Raw genomic sequence first — 24,500 nt, forward strand, 5'->3', positions numbered from 1 at the left:
TAACAATTTCGAATTAACTATCTTTATATGCTTCCAGATTACATTTAAGGGTGGAAAGATAAGGTGCTTTACGTTAAAAAAAATCCAGCGTATATAATATATAGGAATTTAGGTAAGACTTGCTTACCTCTTTAAAAAAAATCAAAGTTTATGTCTCAAATATTTAAAAGGCCAGCATTAACTATTACTTTATTTAAATACTTATTATACTATAAAATCTTGATATAGTCTAACATACTTATATTTAAATAGACTAATAGACATATTTTTTGACTATGATCATCTAACCCTAACAATTATATTACATTTTTGTCAATATTTTTATATTAAAATTACATGTATGATAATATTACTTATATTAAAATAATATAATATATATATTATTATAAAATATAATTAAATAGGTCGATCCGTTAAACTTAAAAAACTTTTTCTATAATATAAAGTCTGATATATCAGATTAAATAGTTTTTTTGAAAAAAATGTTTACGAAAATGTCTAGTCCGGCCTAATAAATATAGGTCAGATAATAAACTCATGATAAACATAGGCGACAAAACCTATTTCTCAATCAAAAATCTTGCCTGGAGTGGATCTATAAACAGTGGAAATGAAAGAAGAAGAAAATGACAGATGCAGCAGCAAGCACATTGAGGAGCTTGCTTCCTCCCTTAACATACACTTAACTAAGTGTTGGATGCCTAGCAATACTATCCACCCTGCTATCTTCGTCAAGGTGAAAGTCGAGAGCATTCTTGGATGGTTCAGGCCAAAGATTTTCAAGAACTTTAAAACTTAGTGAAGTCTTTTCATTTTAGGAGAGCCATAGTAGAACCATCTAACTACAGTCCTTGAAAATACCATTTCAGTTTGACAGATTGAGTTATTAGTAATATGTCACTATTATTTCTAGCACCAAATGAAAACACTATCAATCTCTGGAGTGGACTACCAATCCAGTGTAGATTCTTGGGCTTAGAGTTTTCTACATTATAGATTTTAAGACAATCCTCTGTAGTATCTTCATGAACCAATCATCTCAAAAGCTTAGCTTCAAGGAAGTGAATCCATCATGTTTAATATATTAACAGGGGTATTTTGGCTACTCTATGAGCAGCACTCTATTAGAGATTAACGTTTTAGCAATGAACATGATTTATCATAGCGCATTATGGCGTTGTTCAATCCACGTAACCGACTCCCACCTAGTGTGATAAAGACTTAGTTGTTATTGTTAATAGCAATATTCATTTCAATTCACGGAATAAATAATCTTGAGAGGGGAAAAATCATACAAGAAATGCATGTTTTCTCTAACTGGCAATTTATGTGTTCTCTAATAAACTTCTTACTTGAGAGAAATGAAGAATTCATTTAGGGGTTAAATAAGTAGCAAAGCAAACAGAAAAAAAGCTGCTCAATCCCTTTGCATAACACAAGAACTCTACAATCTCTATGCACATCTACCAAGAAGTTCTGTTGGGAGGAATTAGAATACAGACTACAAGAGAAGCCATGAAAACAGGTTTCACCATAGCATATCCTGGGATCGAAGTTTCGCCTTAAAATCTGACTGGTCCCTCTAATTCAAAGAACAGCATTTAATGCACAATGCCATAAAACTTCATCATCCTACTCCCAGATGACACATCTAAGATTCCTGCTCCAAATCACACTCACTTCCGGGCATGTGAAGTGCAGCCTTTCTGTATAAGAAACACAGCACACAACCATTAGGAGATAAAGCAATTTTAGGTCTAAGAATCTGCAATATGTTGTTATTATGAACCGTGGTCTCAGTTCAAATACTAGATTTAGAAGCAACTTTGGACTTCTAAAGGATCTTTTCAAGAAAGAATCTATCCCTATTAAAGGAAAGAGTGATAAATCATGGAAGGTGAATACTGATAAAGCTAAATAACCCAAGAAAAATGTACTTTAACAGAAATAGCTGTATTTGTTTTCGAAGATAACACTGAAAATTTGAAAATATAGTGACAAAAATTACTTGATCAACAAAAATGCATCCTTACTATCATATGTTTCGAGGTCAAATTACAGATTACCCTTCTACAGGTTTATCTCTACAACTCTAGTTTCTACTTGTCTTTGTTCTGTATCCTGTCGGAGTTGCTCATACAGTAGAAAAGAATACGACGGACTATCTTTGATCGAGTGTTAGAGATAAGAGACATGATCATCACATGAGTTGGGAGGCACATAATTATCGTGATAAGGAAGATTGTTATAAGTCTTGGTAATTCGGTGTCTAAGAGCGATGCTCCAACGGTAAATGGACTTGGGGCCTTTCCTTTGGAACTCACCCCTTGTGTTTGTACATTTGTCTTCTAACCCGAATAAAAGGAATAGAGCTAGTTTCCTTCTACTTCTTGATCGGCCCGTTTGGAAGTCTGAACTTCCTTTAAGGCCAAGTCTTTTATTTGGACAGCAGTGCTTAGTAAAACTAATAATGATGACATGCATTAAGTTGGGTTGTTGCATAAAGCTCAGTATATCAATGATTTCAAGATTTGAAATATAAAATAACAGGAATATAAATATACAGTTGACCTTTATCAGGTCATCACAGACAGCATATAATGTTAGAAATTCAATATTCCCAAATAAAAGATTAAAGGGGACTTCAGCCACTCGGTATTTAAACATACGCAACAGAGCTGTAGTACAACCTAATCTAACCGGTAACCGTTCTGCATCGCATGCTGGAATTGCAAACTCCTAAAAATAAACAGTACAAGTGGAGGAGGGGGAGACAGGTTAATTGTTTCCTAATTCCACCACAAATAAAATTTATACTTTCAACTAAAGAAGCCGCAGGTTACCGAAGACAGAAAAAAAATGGAGCACCATAAATGTAATGTAATTACTAGAAAGCTCGGAAAACTACCAACCTAATCAAAGCCAGCTTCCATTTCCTTTCGCTTCAGATCTAAAGCAAGACGTTCATTTTCAATCGTCATTCTTTCATTCTCCATTTTCATCTTCTCCAACTGCCGGTCTTTTTTGTGACTGAACTTCTGCCACTTGTATCTTTGTTTCTCTAGTTCCAACATCTCAGCCTGAATTTGTAGCTTTTGTTCTTCTAACTGAAGTGAGCGATATTCAATCCATCGCTTTTGTTGTAACCAAGCTGCTCTCATGCTTTCGGGTAAAGCTTGATTCATGTCAGACTGGACCATCTGTCCATGGGCGTGCGAGCTTTTGTTGTGCTCCTGACAATTAAAAGAATTCCCGAAAGTAGTAGCATCATCTTGGCCTTGGCCTTGTTTCAATTTCTTCATAGCTCCGCCTAATGACATATACATTCCTCTACTATCTCCATGGGAAGCATAATTCTCTTCAAAGTCGTGACCTTCAGTTTCGAAATCTTGGTCATCTTCATCATGATTGGACCTTCTGATTTCATCATTATCATGATCATCTCTATTTCTGAGAGCTAACTGCAATGAACGTTGCAATGCAGGATCGTGGGGTAAATGCAACCTATTATTATTATGGTAAGAACACATCTCTTCATAGAACAGTTGTTTTGAACTTAATGTTTTTCGAACATCATCCTTTTCTTTCTCGGTAAGGTAATCTATTACATCCAACAGCGCAGGATTTTCAACAACCTGGCAAGAAGTTCCTCTCCCAAGCATATCATTGAGCTTTTTATACCTTTTATTAAGATCGTTGAATTTATCCTCGCATTGCTGAGGTGAAACATGATAACCCCTTTCAGCCATGACCTTGGAAATACATTTCCACTTACCCTTTCTCTGTAAGACTGCAAATTTCCGTCTTCCACCACCATCACAAGTTGCATCCTCGCCTATGTAAGAAACAGCTGTTATCATAAGCCTCACCATCTTATCCGTCCACTTCATCCGATGCCAAGGGGACCCATTTTTCCCTCCAGCCGCTTCATGATGACCTTCACCACTGTCCTCATTAAAGCTTGGCTCGTCTTCATCACTCGCTGAGTTTTTGCTTATACCCCCCTTGCTAAACTCTGCCACCGACATCGTCTGATCACAGCTATGCAAGGTTCCCGTTGTAAACGGAAAGCCCTCATGAATTGAGGGATGCACTAAAGACCCACCACAGGGATGAGCTTGGTGCTGGTTCATCATATGTGGATGCTGCCCTAAAGGATGAACCTGCATTGGTTCAGGTAAGTCAAAACTACCAAAGGATGTCGCACCTTGAATTATACCTCCCTGTGATAAATCCCCTTCCATTGTTTCTCACAAACAAACAATTCAGATCAAACTAATGAATCTATTCCTCCTTAAACCCTACCCCATAAACATCTTCAAATTCTTATCACCAAATTTAAAGGTTGAAATCATTCAAAGCCCATGTCTATTCAATCACCCAAGACCTATTTCAATCTCCACCTATTATCCCTCTATATTTCAAAGTAAAAAAAAAAACCAAAATCAAACTAGAACCCTTCTCCAAAAACATTTCAGATAACAAAAAATCACAACTCAATAACACAAGCTGAAAAAGCCCAAGAAAAGCTTTTTATCTGAAAAGTTCAGAAAAACAAAAACCAATAAAAAAGAGTCTATTCTGTAACTCTTGAGTGTTTAAGCTTAGCTAGATGAAAATTTGCACAGATTCTCACAACCCCAGAAACAAAAATTGAACCTTTTCTGGAAATCAAAGCCGAGAATACAGGCATAAAGTTCACGTGAAACACATCCTGTGCAACTCAGAAAGAGTGAAAACTGAAAAGTTTAAACCCAAAGAAAAGGGGAAAAGAAAAAACTGTGTTAGACACACACAAAATACAAAGGTGGGGTTTGTTGTGAACACGTTCCTATGAAATTTTGTTACAGTGTTCTATATACACAATCCATGTGTCAAGTGAAAACGTGAAAAAACTGTAACTGGGTCAGTTCAACGTATGAACAGATCAGGTGAGACTGTACAAGTAATTTTATTATTATTATTCAAATAATTAAAACTTTTCTTAAATAGATTCTGAGATAATCTATAAATGTTTAATGGCTACCATATAAGTTTTATTCTTTTATATTAGTCTAAAACATTGTTTTTGCATTTTATCTTATTTTTTTAATTTTTAATTTTTAATTTTGTCTTCTAACAAGTAAAATGGCAATTTAATTTTTTTATATTGATAAGATTTGTCAATTTCATTCTTCTATCTTAATAATGTTAATTAGATTTAATCCAAAATAGATTCAAGTTTTATCTTACAATGAAGAAATGCATATTTTGATAGTAAAAAATTAATATGCGACAAATTATTGGTATTCTAATATAAATTTAATTAACATTTGTGATAGAATGGTGAAATTGATATACAAAGATGAAATAAATTGACATTTTATTCTATTATAGGACCAAATTGAAACTTAAGAATGACTAAATTAACAATTTATTCTGTTTGATGATTAAATTGAAAATAAAAATTAGGTAAAGAACCGAAATAATATTAAAACAAGGATCTACCCAACAAAATAAAAAAAATGCTTATTTATTATTGGGGATTTAATATTTGAGTTATGTGAAATTTAACCCAAAACATTTTAAAAATATGTATTTTACCTTTTAGATGATCAAATATTTCTAATGACTTGTATTTCTTCATATATAAGCATATTAGCATTGTAATGGACTTATGGACATGAGTACCTCTTATACTCATTTTTAATTAAAAAATATAAATATTCAAAATTAAAATCATACTCAATTTATTTACATATATAATAATATTCACTATTAATGATTATATTTATACTTAAATTTCATAATATAATCTTATAGTAAATTAATTAATATATTATAAAAATAATTTATTATTGATTATCTATGATATTCAAATATTCTTTTATGAAAATAATATCAATTATTATATAGTTATAATTAAAAAATATTTAAAAGTAAAATATATAATTTTTTAAATAAAAAAGTGAATGTGATAGTTTGACAATAAAATCTAACGTCATAATTTAAATAAAGTTACCTACCTAATCACAGCTTTATAGTTAATTTTTCACTATTTAAATTATATATTTCATCTACATTTTTTCAAGAGTAACTTCTAAAACTTTCTAGAAAGTATTTTGATATTACAAAAATTACAGATGGACTAAATCTAATAAAAAAGAATTGGATATAACAAAGGAATGATTTGAATCAAATTAATCTAATATCTATGTATGAATCGGAGGGGTTATGGTTATTACCAAAATAGGTTGTAGTAGGGATATTTTAATCATAGCAGACAAATTAGATAAAATAAAATAATTTCATCGAGAAGAAATGATAATCATTAAGCAAATAATCATTTTTCCACTTTTTAGTGTCTCATGTTTAATAATTATTTCAAAAGGTTCCAACATTTATACGTGGTTTCTTATATTATTATTTTTTTAAGTATTCTTATTTTCCCTAATTCAATTTTATTTTATATCTTTAGTGTTTTTCCTTACAAAGTTGTCCTTCCTATTGTAAATTTTATCTGAAATGAGAAAAATGGTAAGCACTGAACAAATAATCATTTTTCTCATTTTTGGTGTCTGATATTTAATCGAATTTTCAAAAGTTTCGATTTTTATTTTTTATTTCTTATATTGCAAAATTTGAAACTCTATTATTTCCTCTAATTCTATTTCATTTTGTTTTTTCAGTTTCTTTCCTCACAAATCATTTTATATTACAATTTGTTTAAGTTCTATTATTTCCCATAATTCTATTTCATTTTGTGTCTTGGGTGTCCTTCCTCACAAAATCGTATTTGGTATTGTAAACTCACTGAAATGAGAAAAATGGTAAGCACTTGGTAAATAATCATTTTTTTTTGCATTTTGGTACCTAATTTTTAATAGGATTTCAAAAAGTCTCCATTTTTATCTTTGGTTTCTTATATTACAATTTTTATATTTGATTTTTATCTTTCCATTTTTTCTTTGATAAGGAAAGCTTAATCTTTTGAATGTTGATAGTTTATCTCTATTTTATTTTGTTTGGGTTCTTGAATCATTTATCAAATGAAAGTGATAGAGATTGGATCTAGGCTCTTATGAATAGGACATTTGTGTCCCTTTTATTGTTGTCATTCCGTAAAAAGAAAAAAAGAAGTGTGAAGAATTCATGGGTGAGAAGCAATTACATGGTATCATTAATGAAATTTTATTATTTTGATATAGTTACAAATTTCATGTACTCACTTTTATTGTTTGAAAATGTTAGCTTAGTGATAAAATGTCAAATTATAAATAACTTTTCTATTTCAGTTAACATTCAATTTGTTTATAGACTTAAATATCATGATTATGTTTCATTTAAACTTTAAAATGATTTTAATTATTTTAGGAGAAATAAACTATTGATTATGAAATTAAATATTATAATTATGTTTCTTCATTTATTTAGATCTTATATCTATGATAATCATTTACGCTATTTTTTGATATAATAAAATGTTTGGTAATAGCAACTTTGGATCTCTTTTATTTTTGTCATTATATAAAGAGAAAAAACATGTGAAGAATGTGTAGGAAATAATTACATATTATCATTAATGGAAGTTTATTATCCTCACTTTTAATGTTTGTAAACATTTGATAACTGGCATAGAACATATTTCTTAGTTACATAATGTTAATGTTGAATTTGATTTTAGAATTCGTAAATACATTTTATAAAACTGTCTCACGTTCCATTATTCACATCTTGAGGATGCAAGAATTTCTATTCATTCTATCTTCAGTCACTATGTAAGTATTTGTCCCTAACCTTAACTTAATCTCTTCTCTAATAACCAATTGATAGTATTTTAAATGGAAAAAATATATATACACCAACAGTATAAAGGATTTTTACACTGTCACTACATCATCCACCATTGATTTTTAGTCATCATTGACTTTTAAGTAAAAGTATTGTAAATGAATAGTAGATAATACACTAACTGTACATAAATCTTTACAATGTCAGTGCACACATTTTACACTTATTTTAAATATACAACTCCCTACATTTTTTACTTTTCACTTACTCAGCAACATAAATACTTTCAAATATGTTTTGTTAGAATTGAATTCACATACTTTTATTTTATTTTCAGTTACATATTTAGTAAATGTATAAGGGTTTTCATAATTATTAGTTTATTCTTATAAAAATTACATGCATGTTATTTGAAATGATCTTATTATTAATTTAATGGATTGATGATATTATGAATAAATACATCTTGAAATTATGACATTTTTATCACAAAGGGATATTTTTGCCCTAAAAAAATCCGACTCTATGCATTCTCTTATAGTAATAACGATAATTTGGTTGATTATGGATTTAAATGCTTTGATTATGTTTCATTTAAACTTTGAAATAATTTTGATCATTTAAGGAGCAATAAAGATATTAATTATGGACTTACATGCTATAATTATATTTTGTTGAACTTTGAGATTAGTTATGATTTTTTTAAGGAGCAATATGTTCTTTATTTTCTTCCATTATTTAGATCTCATATTTATGTTAATAATTTATACTATTTTTGTTATAATAAAATTTTCATTATTCAAGAGACTAAGTTGTTTTACATAATAATTTATGTTATTATTTTGTTATTTATTGCAAACTTTTTGATATGTTATTTGTTATTTGAAGTCCTCACATATAATGAGTTAATAATAATTCTGTATAAACAAATATTTTAAACTTTATGATGAACTAAAGTTTAATTTATTGAGATTCAACATCAACAATATTATTTATGTGATTAATATTTATCACTTCAAATTATTGATTAAGAATTATATTTTATGCTTTTGTATTGTATTTATTTTGTATAGTATAAGACATGATTCCACTAAATTTTGAAGATATTATCTATTCATGATAATGAGTTGTGTTTGGATGCTTAATTGATACATCCATGCCTCTATGTTGGTTATTTCATCATATGCTTTAATTATTATAATCTCTTTATATGATTTTGTGAATATGTGATAATATATTAATGTTTTATAATGTATTCCTTGATTTGATCCCGTGTATTTGAATTGTAGAGTTTTTCTCAAATATATAATATTTATTATTGGAACAAACAAACAATCAAATATTAAAGAGAATAATGATAAGAGATAATAACACACAAGAAATTGTCAACGAGGTTCGACCTATTTGTAGTTGTGTCTTTGGGAGCAAAATGCAACAACTACTATAGATTAAGAATAAAAAATTGTGTTTATGAATGTAAATTATTAAGTTTACATAACACATATATATACCTCTCTACCCAAATCTCTTTACAACAACCTAAATAAATAATTTGAATTGTTGTTTTCTCGAAAAAAAGACTCCATCAACTAGAATAAGAGTAATTTATACAATATTCTTCACATTGATGAATATCATTAGTCTTCACCTTATGGAGTAAAACTACAAACCTAAGCCTCCTCATAAATCTAAAGTGAAGAAAGAGGGAAGTTTGGGTTCAAAAATCATGTAATTTCCCTTTTAAAGTTACAGAAATTAACGTTTGAAGGAAAATGGTCAACTAAAAATCTCAAATTTGTTGTTTCATTCTCACTTAGTGAGCTGCAGATAGCTCAAAGAACATGAAAAATGATAATATGCAATTCAAGAAACATCAAACTGTAGTATAGAACATGAAAAAGTTCAATCAATCATCACCCTAAAATTGTTGATGTAAATTTTAGAATGTATAGTTAACTGAACATTCATAAATTTTTTGACAACTTTAATAATAATAAAACTACTTTTATGTAGTTTTTTAATCTACATAAATTGATTTAAGATAGACAATGAGTACTTCTTGGGAGGGATTGCATTTTGGGGCTTGGCTATAAATTTAGATCTCTTTAGTAAGGGGATGTTTTTTTAAGTTTTACATTCTCTCTTTTTATCTTTATATTCTCTTTAGTCCTTATATTATAAGACATCATTTAAACAATTTTATATTACTTTTTTTAAGATATTTTAAATTTTCTATGCAACATTTATTATTTTTCCTCATTTGCCTATATTAAAAGCTTTGACTATTTTTACTTTTGTTATTATTTTCAATAAAACTGTTAATTAAGGAGAAACATTAAATGTCTAATAAGTATGACTATAATTAATTGTTTTAACTTTCAAGAGAATATATCACATGGGTCATAGTTACTATCATTCCATGTATCATTGAGTGCTAATCCATTAAAAATATAATTTTTTGAATTTTAAATTAAATATATTTTTTATAGACAAAAACTGAGAGTAACATAGAGTGTGACACAATTCATTGTTATAAAAAAGATAAGTATTTTCATTTTTATCTCTATGTGAAATGTAGTTTCTCATTACAAATCTTTAATTAATATACCAACAAGACGTTAGTCAAGTAGTGTAAGGTCTCACTAGATCCTCTATGATAATTGAAATGTTAAGAGTTCAATTACTGAAAGTAACATTTATTGGAAAGAGCATGTCATACACTCCGAAATAGATTAATTCCTTACCCGAGAATGAGGGAGTGCCTTGGTAATATCAAAAAAAATCTTTACTTAATGTCTTGCTTACATGTTGCTCCCATGGTGGAAATTCTTTCTCCTTCAGATTAGAAGGCACACTGGTGCTAAATTATTAATCTTAGGGTTTGACTAACCTGAATATTTTGGAATTCCAAAAATTCAAAGCTCATGTCATCAATCTTGTGTAATTGTATTGGGTAGCGACCCTCTTTGTTTTCTCTTCTGGGATTATGTTTCTTTCTCATTTTCAACAATGAATTTTATTTTTGTTGAAAAAGGGCACAATGATCAAAGTGTCAAAGTAACACTAGTCAGTAATCAAACTAAGAAAAATATTAAATCAACACGATAATATTTTGGGGCTTCTAATGTATTAGGTAAGAAATTAATCTTTTTTAGGTGTGTGATTATTTCTCTTAATAAATCTCATTTACAAGAATTGAACTCATGATATTCTGGTCATCTTAAGAATTTAGTAGAGTCTTACACTAATAAGTCAATACCTTGATGATAAATATTTTTTACATATACATAATCTTGAAGATTGAATTTAGGACATCACATGTACGAGATCAGTGCAACTACTACTTAGACCAAAATACCTTGGTACAATGTGATTTGTTTTTACAGAGGGACAAATCTTGAATATAGTACTTCATAAACAACTATAAATAATCAACTGAGACATTAGCTCCAAGACATTTGAGGTATTATACAACATGAGAGGACAAATATGGAAAAATCACCTATATGTAAGTCAAATCCTGGCCACTAATGTAACACATTTGTTATTCTATAAGTGTGTCACTCCATATATTATTATTTGGGATTGATTTAAATATATATATTTAAATTAAAATTATAATAATAAAGTTTTTTTCTCACCAATCACAAACATTGGTATATTTTTTAGCATAGATTATATTGACTCTATGAAGAACCAGCCCATAGTCAACAATCAAAGTTTGTAATACTCTCAATTGCCTTAAAATCCAAGATGTCACCAATCCCTGTATTCCCTCATTTTTCAAGGATCATGAAGACATATGACCATATTGATTATTGAATTAAAGAATATGTTTAAAGTTAGGGTATTGAAGTGAGGAATGAATCCTTTTTGACAAGATGCTCTTTAATGAATAAAAACTATAAACAAATTGTCTCACATAGGTGTGTCGCGATCCATTTGGATTGGTTTTTGGGCAAAAAATATTTGGTCCAAATACGTAATTAACATGCGGTCCAGTATGGTCTGCACTGTTTATATTAAGATGTCCGATCCAATCCGACCTAAATATTATATGTGATTTCGGTTCGGTTTGGATTAGTTTTTTTTTTTATAAAAAATTAAAATTGAACCTAAACTAAAAAATTAAAACAATATTAAAAGTAAACAAAAAATATAGCAAGATATTGACTATAAAGTAAACAACAATAATAGTAATAGTAGAAGTAGCAAGATAAGACTTAAACAACAAAACAATATAAGACTTCAACAATTTAGGCAAATGAACAAAGTTAGACATATGGTTAAGTATGAAAGATACTTATAAGGGATATATATTTAAACAATTTCAATTTGGTTTGGATCTAAGAGGTGGACCAAAAACTGGATCAGACCAATCAGTCTTTAATAAAAAAGTCCAATACAATCCAGACACTTTTGGTTTTTGCAATTTCGGTCTATTTTGGATCAATTTGCGGTTTTATTTTGGATCGGTCTGGATTTGAACACCTCTAATCTCACTTAAAACAACAAACTCAAATAAGTAATTAAAGATGAAGTAAATACTAACAATATGTTGGTTTAGTAGGACAAGATTTTGTTAAATTTTTGAAAAGACCAAAAAAAAATAATGGATTCATTATGTGAATGACACACAGACACACTACTAAAATAATTAATTCTTTATTTATAAAATGGGATGATAACGTTTCTGCTGTTAAAAAAAGAAGTAAGTAATTAAGCAATAAGGCAAATAATACTATTACAAAGTAGTAGAGCAAACAAATGGATAGTATCTAAAAAAGGGAAAATGGAAGGGTGACACCTTCAGATATGAGATGAGAAGAAAGATGCCCAAGTTCAAAAATCAATAGTCCACAACTTTGAAAAGTTGAAAAAAGCAACAACACTTGTCACATCCCAAATCCCAAATCCCAATCCCATTTTATCAACCACCGCCACCAAAATGGATTCCGACGACTCACCGATCTACCTCCTCCCTCACGACACCCTCCACCACATCTTCTCCACCCTCCCCCTCCGCCAGATCATCATCTGCCGTTCCCTTTCTAAATTCTTCAACCACCTCCTCTCCTCTCCTTCCTTCCTCCACCTCCACTCCACCACCCACCCTACCCTCAACCTCCTCGCCCTCCGCCTCCCCCACCACCGCAATCACAACCACAACCCCCACCCTTCCTCCCTCCACCTCTTTGACCCCTCCCTTCACCACTGGCTCACCTTCTCCCTTCAATTTCTCCCATTCCATTCTCCTCTCCCAGTCGCTTCCTCACTCGGTATCTTATATCTCTGGGCCGAGTCACCCAACTCGACCGAGTCACCTAAATCGACCGAGTCAACTCACTCTAACACAATCACGAATACAAATTCAAAGTCTCTTGTTGCTTGTAACCCTTTAACCAAGCAATTCCGTGTTCTACCACATCTTGGTTCGGCTTGGTCTCGACACGGTTCGGTTCTTGTTGACTCGGTTAATTCGTTGAACCGAGTTATGGTTCTAACTGAACTCGCTGCTCTTTATTTCTCCGACGGTGTTAACCGCTGGTTGAAATTCTCGTCGAATCTTCCTTCCAAGCCGCGAAGCCCTGTCCTCGTCGGAGATTCCACTTTCGCGCTTTGCAATGTTGGTTCGCCATGGCGGAGCCAGTGGAAGCTCTTCCACTGCGACCTCGCCGGCGCTTCGGAGTCGGCGCCGGCACAGAGGTGGAGCAGGGTGGAGCGGCATGAGTGGGGGGACGTGTTTGATATCCTGAAGCGGCCGCGGCTAGTTCGCGGCACCGGGAATCGGATTTTGATGGTGGGAGGGTTGAAGTCGTCGTTCTCGCTGAACTCGCCGTGCTCGACGATCTTGATCCTCAGGCTTGATCTTGATTTGATGGAGTGGGATGAGGCCGGGAGGATGCCGCCGGAGTTTTTTCAGTGTTTCCAAGAGTCTAGTAAGTTCAAGGTATTTGGTGGCAGTGATAGGGTTTGCTTCTCGGCGAAGAGGATCGGGAAATTGGCGCTATGGGATCGGTGTGATGTGAAAAGAGGAGGAGAGGAGTGGCGATGGATCGATAATTTACCCGGAAATGGCGAAGGGATGTACCGAGGATTTGTGTTTGAAGGGAGGCTTAATGCTTTGCCTTGAATTGATTATGTGATATTTGATTACAGTTGTGGAGTTCAAAATTGGAATTGGTTATGGTATGCTAATGAACATTGTTTGTTTTGCTTGTTAAACTGTATGAGTAGCCGAATTGTGATCTGTGTTGTATTTGTATCTTTAGTTTTCCAATACAATTTACTCAATTGATTTGTAGAATCTTATATTGAGGAGTCACTGCAGCAACATTTGACCTTGCTATAAACTCGTGATTCCTATGTTGTTCTTTCATTTTCATTTTATTGTTTCTTGTCTAAATTTAGTAGGTTTTGCTTTAATAGATTAGATTAGAGATGTGCTGTTCCCTATAGAATTGAAACATTAAGACACTATATAATAAACAAATGCTTGCAATGATTATGGCTTTGTTTGGCACAACTAGCTTATAAGCCAATTAAGAGTTTATAAGGCAGTTGGAAGCTTATATAAGCTAGGACTAGAAAACTAGGAGCTGATAAGCTAGCTGATTGAAATAGAACTATTTGGTAAGACTAGCTGATAAGCTAGCTTGTAGGTGGAAATTCATAATCCTCTAGCATATAAGTCATAAGCTATCTCAAGTAGCTTGTCGAATATGGGTTTATAAGCTAGTTGCTTATTAAATAAGCCTCTTTGCGAAACAACCAAGTAGCTTATTTTTTGCCACATAAGCTAGTTGATTGCTTATAATCTACCTCATGGCCTTAACAAACATACATTGTAACTCGAATAGTGAAGAAGGGCCGGCAGACGAGTAGGATTTTGTAGTTCCAACTTCAAATCACTGTAAATCCATTGGATAAGTTGATTTTGCTACCAGGTTTCTACAGAAAAGTGTTGATGGGATGTGGTTCTGGTGCAGAAACCAGAGTTAATCTTGTTGTGAGGGAAAGAGGTGAGTTTTTGTAAGAAGAAGGGTTTGTATGCCTAGATCTGATGGAAAAGGTTGTCCCCAGTAATTTCTCCATAATAGGACTAGATTCTTCTCATGAAATTTTTGTTGTTGTTGTTGTTGTTGTTGTTGTTGTTGTTGTTGTTGTTGTTGTTGTTGTTGTTGTTGTTGTTGTTGTTGTTGTTGTTGTTGTTGTTGTTGTTGTTGTTGTTGTTGTTGTTGTTGTTGTTGTTGTTGTTGTTGTTGTTGTTGTTGTTGTTGTTGTTGTTGTTGTTGTTGTTGTTGTTGTTGTTGTTGTTGTTGTTGTTGTTGTTGTTGTTGTTGTTGTTGTTGTTGTTGTTGTTGTTGTTGTTGTTGTTGTTGTTGTTGTTGTTGTTGTTGTTGTTGTTGTTGTTGTTGTTGTTGTTGTTGTTGTTGTTGTTGTTGTTGTTGTTGTTGTTGTTGTTGTTGTTGTTGTTGTTGTTGTTGTTGTTGTTGTTGTTGTTGTTGTTGTTGTTGTTGTTGTTGTTGTTGTTGTTGTTGTTGTTGTTGTTGTTGTTGTTGTTGTTGTTGTTGTTGTTGTTGTTGTTGTTGTTGTTGTTGTTGTTGTTGTTGTTGTTGTTGTTGTTGTTGTTGTTGTTGTTGTTGTTGTTGTTGTTGTTGTTGTTGTTGTTGTTGTTGTTGTTGTTGTTGTTGTTGTTGTTGTTGTTGTTGTTGTTGTTGTTGTTGTTGTTGTTGTTGTTGTTGTTGTTGTTGTTGTTGTTGTTGTTGTTGTTGTTGTTGTTGTTGTTGTTGTTGTTGTTGTTGTTGTTGTTGTTGTTGTTGTTGTTGTTGTTGTTGTTGTTGTTGTTGTTGTTGTTGTTGTTGTTGTTGTTGTTGTTGTTGTTGTTGTTGTTGTTGTTGTTGTTGTTGTTGTTGTTGTTGTTGTTGTTGTTGTTGTTGTTGTTGTTGTTGTTGTTGTTGTTGTTGTTGTTGTTGTTGTTGTTGTTGTTGTTGTTGTTGTTGTTGTTGTTGTTGTTGTTGTTGTTGTTGTTGTTGTTGTTGTTGTTGTTGTTGTTGTTGTTGTTGTTGTTGTTGTTGTTGTTGTTGTTGTTGTTGTTGTTGTTGTTGTTGTTGTTGTTGTTGTTGTTGTTGTTGTTGTTGTTGTTGTTGTTGTTGTTGTTGTTGTTGTTGTTGTTGTTGTTGTTGTTGTTGTTGTTGTTGTTGTTGTTGTTGTTGTTGTTGTTGTTGTTGTTGTTGTTGTTGTTGTTGTTGTTGTTGTTGTTGTTGTTGTTGTTGTTGTTGTTGTTGTTGTTGTTGTTGTTGTTGTTGTTGTTGTTGTTGTTGTTGTTGTTGTTGTTGTTGTTGTTGTTGTTGTTGTTGTTGTTGTTGTTGTTGTTGTTGTTGTTGTTGTTGTTGTTGTTGTTGTTGTTGTTGTTGTTGTTGTTGTTGTTGTTGTTGTTGTTGTTGTTGTTGTTGTTGTTGTTGTTGTTGTTGTTGTTGTTGTTGTTGTTGTTGTTGTTGTTGTTGTTGTTGTTGTTGTTGTTGTTGTTGTTGTTGTTGTTGTTGTTGTTGTTGTTGTTGTTGTTGTTGTTGTTGTTGTTGTTGTTGTTGTTGTTGTTGTTGTTGTTGTTGTTGTTGTTGTTGTTGTTGTTGTTGTTGTTGTTGTTGTTGTTGTTGTTGTTGTTGTTGTTGTTGTTGTTGTTGTTGTTGTTGTTGTTGTTGTTGTTGTTGTTGTTGTTGTTGTTGTTGTTGTTGTTGTTGTTGTTGTTGTTGTTGTTGTTGTTGTTGTTGTTGTTGTTGTTGTTGTTGTTGTTGTTGTTGTTGTTGTTGTTGTTGTTGTTGTTGTTGTTGTTGTTGTTGTTGTTGTTGTTGTTGTTGTTGTTGTTGTTGTTGTTGTTGTTGTTGTTGTTGTTGTTGTTGTTGTTGTTGTTGTTGTTGTTGTTGTTGTTGTTGTTGTTGTTGTTGTTGTTGTTGTTGTTGTTGTTGTTGTTGTTGTTGTTGTTGTGTATTAGATACCAAGAACTTTCAGCTCTTGTACCCAAGAAGTATGCATTTAAGTTACATAGTCTATTTCTCCAAGTCCTGAATTTCAGCACAATGGTCTATAATTTTAGCACAAGATATAAAAGAATCAATGAAAGGTCTGTACGATTTGTAGAAAAACGAAGTAGGAATCTATTTGGTCTTTGTGGCTATGCATGGTTCTTATGACATAGGTTAGCTGTTCTAATTTATAAAATGAAGTAGGGCGGTCTAGTGTACGAGACTCCCACTTAGTAGGGTCTATGTAGGGTAGATGTATGAAGTCTTACCCTGCAAGTGGAGAGGTTGTTTCCAAGATTCGAACCTCTGACCTCGTGGTCACTCTCTTATTAAATGAAGCAGAGCAGCACAAAATATAACAAACTTTCCTCAGTTTCTTTGATCTGATCTGTCGTGTTTTCCTTCAACTTCACTTCTTCAGACTTTAAAGGTGGAGAAGATTAAGCAACACTCCTAGCAATATAAGCATGAACTGGGTTTAGCTTCTTGGATTTAAACTGCTATATATGTGGAGGAATGTCAATTTTAGTCATAACATGTGATAGATGCCAAGGCATGAATGGTTTTGTGAACTTACCTACACAGATATTTGTGTTCTCATCATTGCCATGATTTTTTCCGTCTCTAGATGCATCCTGTACTCTTTTCTGCTTTCCATATTGATAACCTTACAATACTAGCCTCTGTGTCACTCTTGCTGTGGAGTAATCTGAAACATAAATGGAAAATGCATAAAAGTTTTAAATCACAGACAGCAGATTGGTTCTCTATTTGTTATGAACTTTTGAAACAGATATCTTTTTTAATGCTAAAACTTTGGTCTGGCTTTGCTCAATTTCAATTTGTGTACCTAATGTACCACACGCCCTCAATACTGTGGAAAGAGATGATATATCAAATATGCATTTTTGTCTACTGCAATACAATTGCTCCTCAAATTTATATTTGGATGTTTAGGTGTGTGCATTTGAACACTTTCTATGTTTGTTATCTGGGTCTTTTAGTTGAAGCAATATCTGAAACAGGTTCCTCTTTCTTTGAAGAGGAAAAAGCATGGTATAGACTAGATAAAAGTCTGGGCTATTCTGAATCTGACTTGTAGCATCTAGTTTGAGAAGTGTCATGCAGTCATTTGTTTTGTTTGCACTAATAAAGTGCTATGTAATTATATAGTATTTAAATGCGTATTAGGATTTAGGTATAATCCAATATCTTTGTGGAGTGTAGAGGGTGAGTTTGGTGTAACGGAAACAACCTTTTCTCTTTATTTACAAGAGTAAGGTTGTGTACATCTATCATCTTTAGATTTGACTAATTGGGAGTTTTGTACAGTCGGTTACCCATTATCTTTTGGAGTCACCAACAGTTACATATGGAACAAAGAGAATAAAGACAGTTGTTTGTTTCTTACATGTGGAATAAATTCCTTACAGCTGTTTGTTTCTGACCTTTGGAAACTCAAATCACCTGCGTTGCTTATCTATGCTTACATATTCTCAGAGAATTATAATTCTTAATAATCTCGTTGTAACTGGTTACACTGTATTGTGCTTGTGCTTGGTGGCTTCTAATTTGGTTACAAGTTGAATTTTGGAGGAGAATGGAAAGAGAATGCTTCATTTCACAAATATATTTCATGGTTCTCAACTCTCTTTCATTTTCTTCCCCTCCAAAATTTAACTCGCAAATATATCTAAATTGTATTGAGAGGGGAGAAAGGGGTTAGCTATTAGGCCATTAATTTGGTGATGGCAAGCAAGTTCCCAGATAACAATATAACTAACATTTTGAAACATCTTTTAACAGTTTGGGTTGTTTCCCAAAACACTTTTTTGGAAGGTAATAAAAGGAAAAATAAAGGCATGAGAAACATTAAATATATTTGCAAGAGGATTTCTAAATCTTTCATTTTCCATTAAAAAAATTCAAAAATCAACTTGTAAATGATGTTTATGACTTAGCAGCAGTGTTATTAGTATTGTACTGGTCCATAGTAGTATAATTTAATGGTGATTCAGCAATTAAATATGATATTAGTAAAATTAAATAATATATTGTTTCAAATAATCTTTTTCTTCCATGTTACTAAAAGTCTATTCATAGTCTAATGTTTTATGGTGATTATGTGACTTCATTACACAACAGTTTGTTTATTTTATCATAGCTTTCAATAGTTTTGCCAACATTCTTTTGTAGTAATAGTTAAATATTATAGCTATGTCACATGATTCAACATAACGCATTCTTACCAAGAATTTCATGCTTTTGGCATAGTATTTTGATAAGCATGTTATTTTCTATTAGAAAGTTCAACACTTGAATGAACATTCTGTATATCTTGCAGAATATTGTGTGGTTGAAACTCTAGTTTTTTATGAACATCTATTAATAAATATAGTGATAAAAAAAATCTATCTAAAATATCTCATGGGGTGTAGCAACCCATGCCTATGTTCGTGTAACTATTCTTTTCAAATCTTATTAAAGTCTCATGCAATGAACCTTATTTTTTTAGTTGTACTCTAAGGTCACTAAGTATCACCTGTTCAAAATTTGATCAAGGCCGGGCAGAAATTATATTGCTCAAATAATTGTAAACTGATTTGGCTACATATGCATTGATTCAATGATGAAAATATTTAACTTACATATGCATCTTCAAAAATATATAATATACTTTCAATATAATCATCTTCAAGATCTTATACTATGTGTTGAATTTGTCTACGTAATTTACCATAGCAATTTGATCAGGATGGTGCAAACACGGAAAATAGAATATACTTTCCAACATACTATTAGGTTGCATTTTAACTAGGCAAGCTTCAAAAAGGAAATATATGATGGGGCAAATATGAAGGATATATGATTATGTGGCATCACTTCAATAGAATTGGGAAAGTAGAAATGACGTTACAGATGGAGTTATGATGATTAATTTTTAATTAAAGTAAGATAATTATTGCTTCATTACATTTAAAAGGATAAATATGTTATTAAATATTTTTATTTTTTATTTTTTAAAATATTTATTTCTTCAGTATTATAGATGATATTTACTCCTCATATGTGAATTGAACTTTCACAACAGAGTTGATACAACTTTGATTTTCAAAATATCCCTTTGAAAAAAATGACCAAAAAACATAAGTGAACTAAATAAGCATTATAAAGATTAAAGATGCTTATCCATTGAAAGAGTTTTATCCAAAAATGTAGCATTTCATTAGTCCTAATTCTACTAAGCACAATAACATAAAAAATCTAAATAAGATTGTTCTTTACTAGAACACAAAGATACGGACTATGATGGATCAGATGTTGATGAAGGGGTGGAAGGTTGTCATCAAGGCGATGGGAGGAAGCAAGAGAGTTGGACCCGCCGGTGGAGGTACCTGAAAATGTTCTCCGACGATCAAGTCAGTGTATGAACTAGTGAGAGAATAGCAATAGAATGAGTAATATATGAGAGTGAAGAGATTAAGATACTTCCTGTTGGTGGAGATCCCTATTTTGGTTGGTTGGGTGCCCGTTTTGTAATTTGTCTGTTATGCTGGAAGGTAGGTTGATGGAGTACGGAAAGCAATGCTTTCCCTTGGGTCAACTCTGGTGGTCCCAGTGAGTGGGCCCACCCCAGCGACCATGCTTGGGACCCTTCAGTTCGTCGGGTAGGAACAGTTGCCCCCAGTCTGCCAGGATGCTGGGTGAGTATGCTGGGAGACTTGATACGAGCCTCCTTTGATTTGGGTGAGGGGTCTGCTTTGGCGTCCCAGTTGGTGGCTCCGTTAGGCGAGCTTTATTTGAGGACGGTACCTTCTCTAGGGCAGACTGTCCACATGAGGTTTGGCGCCCTGAGGTTGAAAGGCTGTCAATTGAATTGACCAGGGCGTCGGGCGATGCCTGCTACGGCTGATTACTCTGTTGGGCGTATGGATTTATCTTGAATAGCTTGGCGTCTTTCTGGGACTTATGACATATTTCCTTAGTTCCTTGCACCACGTGGTAGGTATTAATGGCCTTGGGCAGTGTACTGGCCAGAGTGGACGTTTCATCATTTATCTTCTGTGACCTTTAATATCCGCCGAACTTTATTATGTCTTGGGATTGACCGCTGGTAACTTAACTGCTAGCACGTGTCACGATTTTTGGATTTTGCCGAATTTCCCTTATTTCTCGGGTTTCCATTGGATTGCACTCGAGTGCTTTTCCATGGTTCTGATAAGGACATGGATGGGCCTGGTGATTTGGCCCATGGTCCAGGTTCTTCCATAAATAGAGGTTTTCGTGATGTTTCCATTTTTACGCATTTTCAAAAACCCTTGAATTCACTCTGCCATTTCTTGCTTCTCGTGTGATCTCCTTTTGGATTCTTCCAACTTCTTCAAAAACCCAGGTAACCTTCTGTTCTTCATGGTTTTTATTTGTGATTATGAGTCTGATTCCGATGTGGAGATCCTTCCTGGACCTCCACCGTGTTTCCAAAAATTGCCACATTCATCTTATGCGTTGGTGGAGGTTCTTGAACTGTTGAGTGTTGTCCCTCCCCCCTCCCCCAGAGGTAGAGGTGCAGGGTTTTATTGGAGGGGAGCCGATGACTATCTGGCCTCATTGCGTGCTAAGTATGGGCTTAGCAGTTCTGATTCTGAGTCTGAGTCTGAATCTGATGACTCTTGTGATGGCAGGTTCATGACGATGAGGACTTATAAATCAAAGGCTCCGCAACTGTCTGTTCCAGCGGAATTGACCGGGGCGGACTCCCGTTATTGGTGGGTGGACAGGGAAGTACTTGGGACGCCTAGTACATTCCCTTATGGGAGCTCTCTTAGCCTGCCTGTGGCCAAAGAGTCGTTCCATGGTTTCGAGGCCGTTGCTCCTAGGTCGGTGGAGAGGGTCTGCTACGACTTTATCGAGGAGATGAAAGATAAGTATACCTTTTTCATGTATGAGGCGTATGTCCGGCGCCTGGGGCTTCGTCTCCCACTGGAGGAGTGGGATATTCAAATTTTGGCGCACTTGCAGCTCGCACCGAGCCAACTGACCCCAAACTCGTGGGGGTTTATTAGGGCGTTCGAGATCATGTGTCGAGCGGCGGGCTTTCCTTGTACTCTGAAGCTGTTCTTCTGGATGTTCCGGGTCGGACATCGCACCAATTCTGATGAAGAGAAGGAAGGACGCCATGGTTGGACGAGTCTGATTTCTCGGCCAAAACGGGGGTTGCTGACGCCGTTTTCTTCAAACGAGAAGAAATGGAAAGGCGGGTACTTCAAGGTTAGTGTTCGGTGGGCGTGGAACGATTGGTGTCTCAGCAAGTCGGGCGAGCCGCGGTTTCCTTTTTCTTGGAAGGGGGAAATTCATCCCTTCCAAAGGCTTTTTGGTGGAGATTGGGGACTTAACTCCGGAGGAGGCAAAGGCTGCTGAACTCATATCCTACTGGATTGACGAGGGGGGAATTCTTCCTTGCTCGGCAATCCGTGATGGGGGCGGTGTCTTAGTGGACCTTGTCGGTGGGTGGACCGGGTTTACCTTTTACAATTTGTTTGTCTATATTTGTTTATCTTGTTTACTGATATTTTTCTTCCTCTCTGTGCATTCGCACTAAAGACCAAGATGAGTGAGAAGCTGAGGAAGAGTCTTCTCCTGAAAAGGACCGCTGCCGCTGCCTTGGCTAAAAAGGATGCTGCTTCTTCCAAGCGTCAAAGGACGTCATCTCCCAGTTTCTGTCCTACTGAGGGGTCTTCCCGCCAGGCAGATACGCCGCCTTCTTCAGAGAGTGGGGGGCCACTCCAGAATGTGGTGGAACAAGAGTTGGTCCACGAGGCTCCTGAAACGCCAACTGCCGTGTCAACTGAAGTAGCTCCTCATGCCGAAACTGCCGGACTCCCTCCGCCCGCATCAATTGGGGATGAAGCCGGTACTTCGGTGCCCCCACCTTCTGGGCAGCCAGCTGGAGAAGATGTTGGTCATTCATCTGATTCGACCAGAAAGAAGGGGGTTAGGAGGGGTCAGGATCGTATTTCCCCTGTTAGCGTCCCTCGGGTTATTGAACAGGCGCTCCATAACGCCAATGCCAAGGAGACTTTCGACAAGGTACCTCTGTCCGTCCTGTTGCAGAACGTGAAAGGAAGTGCCGTTTTTATTGCTTCTATCCAGAAGTATCTGGAGGTGGACGGGGTTTTGGAGGCGCGGGTGGCGGACTTGACGATGTCGAAACTCCGGGCTGCGCATGAGTCGGAGAAGCAAAGAATGGCTGATGCCCATGCTGCTGAGAAGGCGGAGCTGATCAGGTTGGGCGAGGTCGTCAAGGCCCAGGTGGCGGATCTATCCGCTCGCGTGGGGTTTTTGGAACGTGACAAGTTAAAATTGACTGCCCAAGTGATGGAATCAGAAGGGGATGTTCGTGCTAAAGAGGAAGCGCTTCGCCGGCGAGAAAGGGAGTCTGTGGCCTGGAAAACCCGCGCTGTGGCCGCCGAGCGAGAAAGTGCTGCACTTCTTGGGCAGGTGCAGGCATTAAGTGAAGAGAAAGCGTCTCGGGAGGCTCGGGTGCGGATACTGGAGGAAGAGAAGGAGCAACTGGAGCAGGCCGTGGCGGATGCTTGGGTGAGTGCTCAATCTCAACTCGCCTTGGCGCATCCAGACAAAGACTGGTCTTGGATGCAGCTGGGAGCCTATGTTGAAGACGGGCGCCTGCTAATGGGGGGCAATGATGGTGAGCCGACACTGATATCTTTTCCTGGCCAGGGTGGGGGGGCTTTGTAACTCAGTGTTTAAGTTTCCTGTAATTTTTTCTTTTTCTTTCTGATCGCCTTGTAACTAATTTTCATCTAAATGAAGAATTTTGCTATTTTCTCCTTTAATATTTTTGTGTGATGTTGTACAATCAATTGTGTGGCATTTTCTGGATGATTTGAATATGATAGATTTCGCTCTGAATTTGCCCGCCTTTAGCCAGGCAAATGCGGATTTGTCTCAGGAACTAGAGAAAAGCTATTTAAGTGCGCGAGGGCCGGCCCCTTGGGCGGGGGTGAAAACCCTAGTTGGTGTTGGGAAAAAAGAAGGGGGGCGAAGATCGGCCTCTTGGATGTAGGTAAAAAACCATGGTTGACACCAGGCAAAGGGGACGAAGACCGGCCCTTTGGGTGTAGGCTGAAATCAGTTGGCCCCAAGCAAAGGGGGCGAAGACCGGCCCTTTGGGTGTAGGGAGAAATCATAGTTGGCACCAGGCAAAGGGGGCGAAGACCGGCCCTTTGGGTGTAATAGAAGATCATAGTTGGCACCAGGCAAAGGGGGCAAAGACCAGCCCTTTGGGTGTAAGTAGAAGATCATAGTCGGCACCAGGCAACGGGGGCGAAGACCGACCCTTTGGGTGTAAGTAGAAATTATAGAGATTGTAGGAAATGATTCATCATATAAGTGGAAAAGATTACAAAAGAAAAGCGACCACTCGCGCACGGGGTTGTCGTCTAAGCATAAAATCTCCAGCGGTTGGCGGCGTTCCAAGTTCTGGGGATGTCTTTTCTTGCCAAGTCTTGAAGCTTGTAAGCTCCTTTGCCGATCTTGCTGATGACTCGGTAAGGTCCTTCCCAATTGGGTCCCAACTTGCCTTTTGCCCGTCCTATGTCTGCTCTTCTGAGTACCAGGGTTCCTTCGGAAAATTGGCGAGGAACGATTGAAGAGTTGAACTTCGCCGCAGTCTTCTTTTTCACGCTT

At 35.1% G+C, this 24,500-nt stretch overlaps 3 protein-coding genes across 4 annotated transcripts in view; 1 reads left to right on the top strand and 2 right to left on the bottom strand.

Moving 5' to 3' along the window:
* LOC109354990 lies at positions 1,353-4,840 on the bottom strand. Of its 2 annotated transcripts, XM_019597859.1 has the most exons (3): positions 4,373-4,840; positions 2,913-4,294; positions 1,353-1,706 (listed from the first exon to the last, which is right to left on the bottom strand). In XM_019597859.1, the coding sequence occupies exon 2, from the start codon at positions 4,242-4,244 to the stop codon at positions 2,913-2,915; it is 1,332 nt and encodes a 443-aa protein (XP_019453404.1). In that variant the 5' UTR covers positions 4,245-4,294; positions 4,373-4,840; the 3' UTR covers positions 1,353-1,706. The 2 variants fall into 2 exon arrangements, with proteins under 2 accessions (XP_019453404.1, XP_019453403.1); XM_019597858.1 differs by having other exon boundaries at positions 2,913-4,840.
* Positions 12,565-14,149, top strand: LOC109355055 (SKP1-interacting partner 15). The gene has a single exon (XM_019597968.1). It carries the CDS (start codon positions 12,719-12,721, stop codon positions 13,901-13,903), a length of 1,185 nt encoding a protein of 394 aa, XP_019453513.1. The 5' UTR covers positions 12,565-12,718; the 3' UTR covers positions 13,904-14,149.
* LOC109353953 overlaps positions 24,254-24,500 on the bottom strand; it is a 3,340-nt gene continuing 3,093 nt past the window's right edge. Inside the window, exon 4 of the mRNA XM_019596306.1 lies at positions 24,254-24,497. Within this exon, the coding sequence (XP_019451851.1) occupies positions 24,254-24,497 (244 nt within the window). The remainder of the gene's footprint in view (positions 24,498-24,500) is intronic.

Source organism: Lupinus angustifolius, chromosome LG08, assembly GCF_001865875.1.
Source record: "Lupinus angustifolius cultivar Tanjil chromosome LG08, LupAngTanjil_v1.0, whole genome shotgun sequence".
NCBI lineage: Eukaryota > Viridiplantae > Streptophyta > Magnoliopsida > Fabales > Fabaceae > Lupinus > Lupinus angustifolius.

Coding starts and splice junctions, on each gene's coding strand:
- LOC109355055 (XM_019597968.1), top strand. CDS start 12,719: ATGGATTCCGACGACTCACCGATCTACCTCCTCCCTCACGACACCCTC.
- LOC109354990 (XM_019597859.1), bottom strand. CDS start 4,244: ATGGAAGGGGATTTATCACAGGGAGGTATAATTCAAGGTGCGACATCC.